Here is a 12,137-nt window from a genome sequence, read left to right as displayed (position 1 = left end):
TCCTAAATCATTTTGCAGCATGATGAGCTCTGACTCTGACTCTGAGCATGTCTCAGGGTGAAATGACTGCATCTTAAGTCACATAAGTGACAAGGGCTGAACTGTGGTCCATGTTATATATCTGCCTATCAGATCAAGGAATATCAGATCCCTACTAGCAACCCACAGTGCAGAAAACTATAAATATAAGCTGTATAGTAGATTGCATAAATTTAATAATAGAACCAAGAATAGCCAGGAAAATAAAGTTTATTTTCAAAGTCAATAACTTGTGGTATATTCAGCCATGGAGGCTGAAGGCGCTCTTGAAATTTTCAGTAAGTCCATGTCATTACAAGAATGAGAATCAGAATTGCAGAGCCTGCTACAGGTTAAATTGGTAGGTAATTGCTATGAATATACAGTCACTGAGATGCTGCTTTATTGGTATGTTGATTGCAACTATCTGACATAGCTAAACAGACTTGGCAGGATCTATGTCCTAAAACATTTTTTTTCATTATATTTTTGTTATTAGCATTGAGAAACAGAAGTCCACATGACAACGCTGTTATAGGGATCAACCACAGATAACTGTATCTTTTGAATTAGATAAAATTCAGTTAAATGAAAGCTACGCTTGCAAATCTGAAATTACATGATGCATACTTTTCCTTTCTTCTTCTTCAATCCTTTAGGATAAATTTGTATTGGAATTTATCTAACAATGTGTATAAGACTCCAGATCAAGTAAAAAAAAAATAGAACTGATTTCAGACATAATAACAACATTTTAAGACTTAAGTCTGTAATATCATAAACTTCAGAAACGGCATTTCTACATCATTTTCTTTTTTTTCCTTTTTGCTTAGCATCTGAGTTTGCATTGTGCAGTTGACAGGCTAAAACCAAGTCATAGCCCCAGAATGATCTGTATGCCAGCATGGAACACGTGTCTAGAGGATTGCTGCCTATATTATCATATTAACAGTAAATATTTTGCCAAGAATTGTTTCAATGCCTTAAAACTGGGGTGCTATCATCAGTGAGGCTGGGTCCAGGAAGGTAAGAGAAGCGCCCCTTATATATGTCATCCTGCAGCATACAACACAGATGAAGATAAGTTATGAAAAATCCCATGTAACATTGGGGTTGGTTTGTAAGTCAGCAATGGTTTGCACTGTTTCCATCTGTCTTTCAACACTGAATTACTTATTCTACTTACGTTACAGGTTTTCTGATTTTATTTATTTATTTTTTTTTTGCTTAGGATGGAAGTCATAGACACTTCTTTCTTTATAAAGTACTCACACAGCAACTCATTTTACACCAGAACTATAATTTTGAACAAAAACCAGGCAGAACAAAAATCAGAAAAGCAAGCCAACCAGCCAGACCAGGAAGCCTTAGCCAATATCCAAACTACTTGGTCACTAAAAAAGAAATGACTGTCTGATGTCTAAGTGTTCAAGCCAGACTATGTGGAAAAGGGAAATTATATCAAATCCAAACTTTAAGCTTCAGAGGACAACTGTTAATTCCTTTCTTTTCCCTTACAGGCACCACTGTTTACACTTCATATAATGGACAGATTATGTACATGTTAAATAAAACATTAAATAAAATATACCCTTTTTGGTTCATCTTCTGACTGGCCAGTCAGTTCCAGACTTCCTCTCTATCTCTTTTAGCTGTGAGACACGGTACGTATGAAACAAAACTGATGATGCTAATAGAGACACAAAGGTCACTGGAGATGTGTTATCAGAAGGTGGGTCCGATTCACGAGCAAGTGATTCACTTCTGCAAAATCATTCTGGTCTTGGCTGAGGAATTTGGCCACAATTTGCACACAGAACAGTCTGATGCCCTATCAGACTTTAACCAAAAAGTTAGATCTTGAAGATCTCACAAAACATTTGTTCCTTTTTTCCTGGTGATCTATTGTTCTCAACCTGTGGATCATGGACAGTGGTGTTGGCTCAACAGACTTGTAAGTTCCTGTTTAGAAAATAAAAAATGCACTGTATTTTGAAAATTGACAGAATACTCTTAACATCTTCTGTGCTACAGTTGACTTGGAAAGTAATACTTTTCCCATTTTGGATTTATCATTTTAAGTTTTCTTTTATGAGTTTGCCTTTAGCCCTATAAAAATTGTATTTCTCTCTTTCAATCAATTTTTCTGTGAGAATGGAAAAGGACTGTAGCCATTGTATGTTCTAACATGTTTGAAGATAAGAAATCATTGAAGATATCAGTGTGCTATGCTGCTACTAAGAATGAAAAGGTGAGGAAGCAGCATATCTTTAGAAGCCTGCAGAATAACATTTATCTTAGCAATGAATACTGGGCAGGTGATGGTCAAAGTCAAGCCATCCCATTGGAGACAACTGAGTCTAGCTAAAACCTGTTCAGTAAGAGTACATACCAGAACTCTGTTGGACAGACAGAATGTACTCTTTACAAGTTTCCAAGTATCAAGCAAGAGGAAGGGCAAATTCAGTTGGATATTATCCAGTTGCTAAGGCGCTGTTATTTGAGAACAGCAAGCTAATTCTTTCCCTTACCTATAATCTGCTCCTCACTATTGACACAGGTTAACAGGCAAAACAGGGACGGTCATCATACTCAGAGATTTTACATCTGATTAGTATGTCTAAGTTTCATACTTCTAACTAAAATTGTTATACTAGAAGTTCAGAAGCTTGGTATATATGGGCAGGTCTTATCACTGAAATCCATCTCAAACTGAATGGAAAGGAAGGGAAAGAGATGTTCTAATGCTAACCAACTCAAACTGCTATAAAAACGTTCCCTATGGAAAGTTTATTAAAGCTGATGTCCTCTCCCACCCACCGAAATGATTGTTTCCATGTTCATTTGGTGTCAGATAACACTTTCATTCCAATTGCCTTTAAGTCTGTATCTTTGCATCAATATAAATACAGTTTTAAAAGTAGCAAGGCTTCTAAATGTTCTTGCTAAAACTCTAGTCTTTTATGGAATTTTAAATAATAATTATAGACACATTTGGGAAGCCATTATGGGACAGGAAGATGAGGAGGAAAAAAAGGTGGCTTTAGATATACAGTGTCTGTTAGTTAAAACGAGACACTCCTCATGCAATGTATGCCATAGAAATAACTGTATTTCTTATGATCTGTATTTCTTTTCAAGGGACAGGTGATACCATAGCTATGATCCTACTTTTTTCTTCAAGTTGCTTTTGTGTCCATTTCAATGGTCTCTTGAAGTATGTTTTAGCTCACTCAGCCATACAGACTTATTGTAGGTTTCACTCCAGTCTGATATCAACATTCTATCATGGTCTCTTTCACAATGACCTCATACCCCTATTATCAGTCTAAAAATCAGAGAACTGTTATGGAGGACAGAATTCTCTGTCTGGAAGAGTGGCAGCAGTAGAGTTCATTAGAGAAGAGCCTATACAAGATTTATTGCTGGGCCTGCAACTTTATCTCTGACATTCAGTACAGATCACCAGGTAAGTATACAAAAGAACACTGTTTATGCCGACTTGCATATAGATGGTCTGGGTGCTGAGTGTTTTTGGTGCTCCTGCTACATGATTCTATCTAATAGCACAGTGGTGTATGCCGACGTCATGATCATTTTCTCTGCTTTTGGCAAAACCTAGTTTATAAAAAGTCTAAATCATGCCTCTTGAGCAATGAAGGACCGAGGGCCCTCAGAAGAAGTATATGTGTGGGCAGATAGTCTCTGGTGAGAAAATATGAACTAGACATAAGGCACAGGTTACGGTCATGGCAGTAGCAGGCTATCCAAACAGTATTTTCACACAGTGCATTGAGAGCATAGGGGAAAAAGTTACCATTCACTCTGCTCTAAATCACCCAGAATTCAGTGTTCATTTCTTCTCAGTGATACATTCTTTAGTTTGAAGTGTCAACGAGAGTAAGGTTTGGTCAATGCGCTTGGTGAGGCTGATAGTCAGAGCAGAGTTTGGACCTACTCTAAGTATTTCCATATTGATTCCTTAATGAGCCATAAAAAACAAGTGGAAACTCTGTCCTTAACAGGAGCAGGAATCTTGGAGTTCTGCATTAATACACTGACTTCAATTATTTTTTGTGTCATGCTTCGAAATTTCAATCAATCCCTGCAGAGGGCAGTAATGATTTTTTTTTTTTCTCTGAGCACAGATTTTCTACAAGATTTACTTTTTTCCCCAGTAAATCACACAGTGGATGAGATGAATAAGCACTCTGAAGTGGTACAAATTATCTTTCTTGTTAGGTGCATGCGTGATATGTGTTGCTCCTATAATCAGATTTATTAAAGACATGATCAAAGATCGGAGGAAAACTTTTTTGGTATTTAAAGCAAAATAAATATTTTTGACCCATTATTCATGCATACAGTTATATTGCACTATTTCAGCTCATTATGGAGGTATTTCCGTGAGGTTGGATGAATGACCAATGAGGTACAGAAATCTATACTGTGTACCCAATGGTCCATTTGTTCTTCACATCTTTGAAATCTGAGCAGTGTGTTAATCCCCAAGTGACATCAAAAGACTTCATAAGGCCTTCAGTGACACTCAACATGGATGACTATGACTGTGTATCCTGCCGTGTATTACAAAAGGAAATTTTTTATTTGACCTTTTGTAGTAGAGTAGGTATCTTTGTTGTAGCTCACATTAATAGTGAACATACCTGACTATTTAACATAATGGCTGTTTAATTTGCCAAATTATTTGACTCTGTAAAACTTCTGTTTTGAGTCAAATTATCACAATAAGTTCTATTTCCTTTGACAATACACTATCACAGCAAAAGGCTGAATTCTTTTGAAAAAATTAAAGTACATCTGACAACAAGAATATCTACCTACTCAATGACATGACAGGTGCAGCTAGTAACGCATGATTACTTAAAAGTATGTTGTCAAAGTACCATTGAAGGTGTTCACATTCAGGTGTGACAAGTCCTTTTAAATATGTTCACTGGTTGTAAAAATACTTACAAAGTTTTTTCTGCCATCTCAAATGCCACTCACTACAGCAGTTTTAGAGCAGAACTTAATTCTTACGGGTATTTTCACCAGCAAAATGTTCAATAAAATCATGCCCCTCCCCCCCCCCCCCCCCCCAAAAAAAAAAAAAAAAAGGGTAGAACTCTATATAATAATGACTTTCTCATCCAGTGAGTTGCAAATGAACTCAAAATACATATATTTTTCTTTCAGAACTTCATTCGCCTTTCCACAATCTAACACGCATTCTTAATGACTAATAAGTGCATTTTCTGAATAATTGATTGAAACACTATTTTATCCCTCACCCTAAGCATGGAAAGAATGTCATTCACATTTGATAAACACAGTCCAACTCTGCGTGTGGTGTGTGTGCACATAAAGAGTGATCACATTTATTGCCTCTTTTTAGTGATATAAATCATAAGTGTTATGAACATGATTCTTCCATTACCTCACAGGGTAGGGACATAAAACAGGACTTCTAACCTTTGCTGCCTTTATCAGTTCTGAAAGCTGCTAAGAAAGTTAATGGCTGAAAGCAGATAGCTTTAGCATTACTTCAGGCACATGATTCCATTCCATAGTTTACCTTGACATACTTTTTTAAACAATTTCTTTCTTGCTTTGCTAAAAATTTTGTAAAAACATTAAATATGAGATGCTCTTGACAACTTTGCACTACTAAAAATAAAATAAAATTCATCAACGAAAACAGAATGACATCAGGTAGTAAAACAGTGTAGTCACTTGCCTTTTTAAAACAAAAAAAATACTCTTGCAACATTTGCAACATTTAAAAAAGTCAAACTGTCTGTATTTCTACTTCATCTGAATTATTCTGCTTATTAACTCTGAACAGTATTATTACTATTTGATAGTTACTCACAGTACTGTGAGCTACTGAAGAATTTAATGTGGAAAAATAAAGCAGGATATTTACATAAAAACCCAAGAGAAAAGACGTGTCTTTATTTGAAAAATTAATGAAAAAAGTACAAATGCTTACCTTTGTGTTTGGGTGGCATAACTGTTATCATATGTCTCATAGCTTGGATCATCATATTCACCCCCATATCCATCATCATATCCCTAAGGGAAAAACAAAACACCAAACCTTAGAAGAGTGTTAAATCAACGAATATTATCAAGCTGTAAGAGTAACCTGTATCAGCATATACATGCTATATTTGTCTAGTATTATGTAGAACATGCAGCTTCCTGACAGGAATTGTGAATTGTGAAGAACAACTTACACGGTGCAAGCATAAAGAAACCAATTACTCATCTAAGAATGAAGTTTATTCATTGACAAACTGTAGTGTATTGTCCAAACCACAGTGCTTCAGCAGGATCTATTTAGCTCGCTGATGAATGATAATGAAAACAATCATTTTCCAGCAATTGGTTATATAAATGGTTGCATAAATACGTATAGGAGAAATGAACAAATGGCAGGACAAATATACTGACCGTATGATATAATAACAGAGTAAAAAGGAGATATTCTAGGGATGATTTTTTATTTGCTTGAGACTACATTCATTCAACATTGGAACAACAGAGTAGTCAAGAAATAATATATGGAAACACTTTTTCTATACAAATTTTGGGAGCTGACACTTTTTGTTAACTAGAAAATTTTCCCATTTTGTAAAGTGCGAAAGGAATTAGGAGGCTTAAAAATCTACAACTAAATGCTAATATTTATAGCAGAAGACAATTAGGATTTTTTTTAAACAAACTATCCAAAGTTTAGTTAGGGACAGCAGGAGGTAGCTGTGAAATAACAGAAGCCCACTAAATATCCACTCCAGCTTACTATCATAACCACAAAAGTACAATGTCAGTTTGATACTTCATTCATTCTGCTAATTAAGGGGAGCTTATAAACTGGAGGGAGACCAAGTTTTCACATGCCTAAATAGTGACAGGACAAAGGGGAATGGCTTTTAACTAAAAGAGAGGAGATTTAGTTTAGATGTTATGAGGAAATGCTTTACTCAGAGGGTTGTGAGGCACAGGTTGTACAGAAGCTGTGGATGCTCCATCTCTGGAGGCAATCAAGGCCAGGTTTTGAAGGGGCCCTGGATAGCCTGATGTAGTGGATGCCATCTCTGCCCAGTGCAGAGATGGCTGCTGGAGTGGAGCTGAAACTAGTTTGACTTTAATGTCCCTTCCAACCCATGACATTCTATGACTCTACAAGTGAGCTGCACTAGAACATCCATTACAGAAAACGGGACAGCACTTCAGATGGTAATTCCACCTCTAAGACATTCACATCAGCTTGCAGAAAGGAAACATTCTCCTGGTTTGATGTGGAGCATGGCCCAAGCATGGCTGAAGAAGGAAAAGGTCATGCAAGACCAGAGAATGGGATGAGGTACAGGTCTGGTAGACATCTTCTAGTCGGTAACGAGAACTGTCCCTAGCCATGCAGGCTGGATAAGACTGTAATTATGCCTTGGTCACTGCACTTGCTTTGCCTTTGCCTAACAACCTGTGACCTAGTGCTCATGTCAAGATGTCAAGGGCCTGAGCTACGACTGGAAGTTGTCAATGAAAAGAGAAAGTACTGCTTTTGGCAGAAACATGGAGGCCATAAATCACGTGATGATTATTATATACACAATCCATCATGTTTTTGGGAACTGAAAATGAGGTCTTAAGGAACCAATAGAAGTTTCTCTGCTTATCTGCAGCCATGTGTTTTTCATACTCACGCTTATCTTAGTTTGCATACCTTCTAACTGTTTGCCTCCACCTTGCTTACCATGCCAATTCACACATAAAAGGGCTAAAAGCTAGGATGCTGGAAGACAGCTTTGGGAGCTCCTCTCAGCTGGCCTGAGAACCACCAGCTGTGGTTCACCAACAGTGATGCACACTTTGATGACACAGGTCATGTAACCTTTCCTACTCCTATATACTTTCCCCAGAATACGTAGCCTTACCCAATCTAATTTACCCTTACCTACTCTTATCTACCTCCCCCTCCCTCCACTCCCAAATACTGATTACTCATAGGCTAATACACTCTTGCTTAGAATACATGTGATAACAGATCATATGTACAACAGTTTGCTCAAAATTCATTTAATGAGTTGTTTGGGAGCACCTGAACTGTATCAGTGAAATGCACTATGTTCACTGTCTTCTTGCTGGGTGAAACAAACCAGGAAATGGAGTGAGACAGTAGAGAGATTGGGGAATAACCTCTTCCAAACTCTGAAGTCCATACAAGCCTTATTATCTTCTATTGCAGTGGAAGTGCATCATTTTTTTTGGCCTTCATTAGCATAAATTAATACCACAGCCATATAGTCAGACACATACTCCTGCACGCTACAGTGGTATATTGAATACTACGTGATTTAATATACAGGATTAAATATGTATGATTAAATATACAGCTTTTGAGGACAGGCTGAGAGCAATAATGAACCATCCAAAACAGATGTTAGTCACATCGACTAGTGTACTTCTGAATAGAATCCAGCCACTGTAAAGATGAGAATGATGCAAGTCTGTATACAAAGTGGAATAACAGCTAGAGGAATGACATTTCAGCATGCTTACCCAAGATATAAGAGAAAAGGAAAGGCAAGAAATTAGCTCTCTGAGTGCCTTGATGCCTGAGGAGGATCAACTTTTAGCACCAGCAGGGCAGAGAACTATTGTAACAGATTTTAACAGCCTCCTGAAGGGCTCAGTAGGTCAATATAGTGCAAATGTTACAAGTGAAATGGCTGAAAAACAAGGAAATTGTAAAAAGCATGTTTCTCTGATAAAGTATTTTCCAGATAACATTCTATTATTTGTGTAATTCTGTAAGACAATTATCTTGTAATACTATTGGTGAACTATTTATTAGCATTTGTTTCAGTTTAATGTGCTGCATCACCCAGAAACCCTTGTTCTAAGGTAGCCTTAGGCATCTAGAACCAAGATGCAGAACACCTTTTTTTACATCCCTAAAGTGCCTCAAACTAGCTGAGCATTTTTCTTCTGTTTAACCTTCAACTTCCAAGCACTTTAAGCTTTAATGTTTGAAAGTATTTCTTTCATACACAGTTTGAGAAACGAGACACCCAGGTTCCATCTTTCAGCAACTAGGATTTGCTCTAGTCTTACAGCAGAACATCTTGAAAAGGAGGAAAATGAACAGAAACATATGTATAATCATAAAATAGATTTGCTTGAGTTGGAAGGGACCCTTAAAGCTCATCTAGTCCCACTCCCCTGCAATGAACGTGGACATCTGCAGCTAGATCAGGTTGCTGAGAGCCCCATCCAACCTGATCTTAAATACTTCCTAGGATGGGGCATACTCCACCTCACTGGGCATCCTGTAACAGGACTTCACTACCCTTCTTCTTCCTTATATCCAGTCTAAATCTTGCCTCTTTTAGCTTGAAACCACTTCCCCTTGTGCTATCACAACAGACCTTGCTAAAGAGTCAGTCTCCTTTGTTAAAGCCCCCCTTTAGATACTGAAAGGCCACTATCAGGTCTTCCCAGAGCCTTCTCTTTACTAGGCTGAACAACCCCAAGCTCTCAGCCTGTCCTCGCAGGGGAGACATCCCACCCCTTGGATCACTTTTGTGGCCCTCCTCTGGATGCACTCCGCCAGGTCCTTGTCTCTCCTGTACTGAGGGCTCCACATCTGGACACAGTACTCCAGATGAGGTCTCATCAGTACAGAGTAGAGAGAAAGGATCTACTCCCTCTATCTGCTTGTCACTGTTCTTTTGATGCAGCCCAGAATACAGTTGGCCTTCTGGGCTGTGAGGGAATATTGCTGGCTCATATCCAGTTTGCCATCCACGAGTGCTTTTCTGCAAGGCTGTGTTCAATCCTTTCATCTCCCAGCTTGTATTGTTAGTGAGGGTTTCCACAACCTATGCGAAAATCTTACATGTGGCTTTGTTGAACCTCATGAGGCGGACCAGGGCCCACAGTTCAAGCCTAAAGCCCTCTGGATGACATCCTGTCCCTTAGGCATTTTGACTGCACCATGCAGCTTGGTGTCATCCACAAACTTGCTGAGGGTGCATTTGATCCCACTGTCATTGTAATTGATGAAAATATTAAGAAACATTGGTTGCAACACCGAATGGCACTTAGACATCAATCTCCATCTGGACACTGAGCCACTGACCACCACTCTCTAGATACGATCTCACAACCAGTTCCTTGTCCAATAAACAGTCCACCCAACAAATCCATATATTTCCAATTTGGAAGGAACGATATTATGGGGAACTATGTCAAAGACCTTACTGAATTTCAAACAGATGATGTCAGTGGCTCTTCCCTTGTCCATTGATGTAGTTACACCATCACTAGGTTGGTTATGTAAGAATTTACCTTGTTGGAACTGCAGTGGGGCTAACGATATTTACTAACACCAATGGATTTGAGGATTTTCATGTGGTTCAGAACTAAAAAAGTAATGTAAAAAAGTGAAAGTGTTGAAGAAAATTAAAACATTTTCAATCCAAGAAAAGACTAATCATTAATTAAGAATATTTAAGTATTTGCCATCACTTCCCAACAAAGTAATGACAAGAAAAACTCTTAGAAGGTTCAGAATAATACATTAAATCAGCATTGGGAACACTCACTTCAGGAGTAAATATGCAGTTTTATAATACAGAAGATGATAGTCAGGGGGAAAAAAAAGGATGTGCTAGAGAAAAAAGGAACACAAGTGGAAACAGGCTTATATTCTGCTACCTTAGGAGCAGCTAAGTATCAATCTGACTCAACATCCAAGATATATTTGGGAAAGACTTTTTTAAAAATTCAGGTTTACTCAAATCTCCAAGCTTCAGATGCTGATACAGATATTAAAAACACAAATAAAGAATAACAAGACAACAAAAACAATGCTTTCTCTTTAAATCTGAGTTTTCTATTAAATATTAAAACCCTATGTTAAACAATAACAGCTCACACTCAAATACATTGTTTAAATCACTTCTTCTCTGAAAAGCCTTACAAATAGGATTTTCACAACATGCTCTGAAAAATCGTAGTTTTCATCTCTCAGAAACAGAATCACAGAATGCCCAGAGTTGGAAGGGACCTCAAGGATCATGAATCTCCAACCCCCTGCCACATGGAGGGCCACCAACCTCCACATTTAATACTAGACCAGAAACCAAGAAGAAAAGCAAGTCACATATTTATAATGAAAACTGCCTCACTCACAATATTTTAAATTCAGTCACCTTGGAAATATATGATAAAATACACTGCACGAAAACTAACAGATTTTATTTTTCTAGAAGAGAAACCAAACTCTGTTTTTTATGAAATATACCTCAGTTAGAAAAAAAACAGTAAGTCAAAGTAAATATGTGAACATGGGAAAAAAATCCGCAAACCAGAGAGACAAGACAGCCATTTTCATTAGCTGCAGCCCCAAAAAGTAATAATGGACACAAACATTAATACTCTACTTCATAAATGGTAAATATATAAAAATTCACTTCCAATTGCAACTCCGTGTAAAATAAGTGGCTACTCAGTAAATGGCCCTCAAGTAGTTAACACTCTTTCCTCCTACTTGCTTCCATAAATCTATAAACATTTCTTCTCTCCCTTTTTTTTTTTTTTTTTTTGTGGCTGGGCCATGACATAATTCTTTCACATATCCATACCACCTTACCTCAGATGTCTATAAGGTAGCCATCTGCCTTCTAGGCAGTGGTTGATTCCCTTTATAATCCAAGGGGAGAAATAAAACATTTTTAGAGGATAATTCATGCTTTTGATATCTACTTCAGAACAAGTTGATTAGCTCTTTAAACATGAACCAACAAAAACAAAGCTCTATATTATGAATTTCATAAATGAAATACAGGAACAACAGACTACAGTGCCCAGGGTAAATCTGCTGTCCAGCAGCAAAGAGCTGACCTCAAGATTTTAGGCTTCTTGTTGAAATCAGTTTTATTTAGCATATACCACTAATAGGAAATGTCTTTATAACTGGATGGTGGAATATATATATATGGATTTATCATTGATATTTTAGTATAATCACAGTCACAGAGATTCGGCGAATTCAAAGCAATGAACTTAGATGAGCTGTTCATAGGTGAGCTATTCATATCCCCATA

The 12,137-nt window shown here is 37.4% G+C and overlaps 1 protein-coding gene across 1 annotated transcript in view; it reads right to left on the bottom strand.

Moving 5' to 3' along the window:
• KHDRBS2 (KH RNA binding domain containing, signal transduction associated 2) overlaps nucleotides 1-12,137 on the bottom strand; it is a gene marked incomplete at both ends in the record, with an annotated part of 305,525 nt that overhangs the window by 25,322 nt on the left and 268,066 nt on the right. Inside the window, one exon of the mRNA XM_079532881.1 lies at nucleotides 6,014-6,096. Coding sequence (XP_079389007.1) covers nucleotides 6,014-6,096 — 83 coding nt within the window. The remainder of the gene's footprint in view (nucleotides 1-6,013; nucleotides 6,097-12,137) is intronic.

The sequence above is a fragment of the Tetrao urogallus genome, assembly GCF_951394365.1.
Source record: "Tetrao urogallus genome assembly, chromosome: 2".
NCBI lineage: Eukaryota > Metazoa > Chordata > Aves > Galliformes > Phasianidae > Tetrao > Tetrao urogallus.
This window is presented reverse-complemented; position numbering and strand designations above follow the sequence as displayed.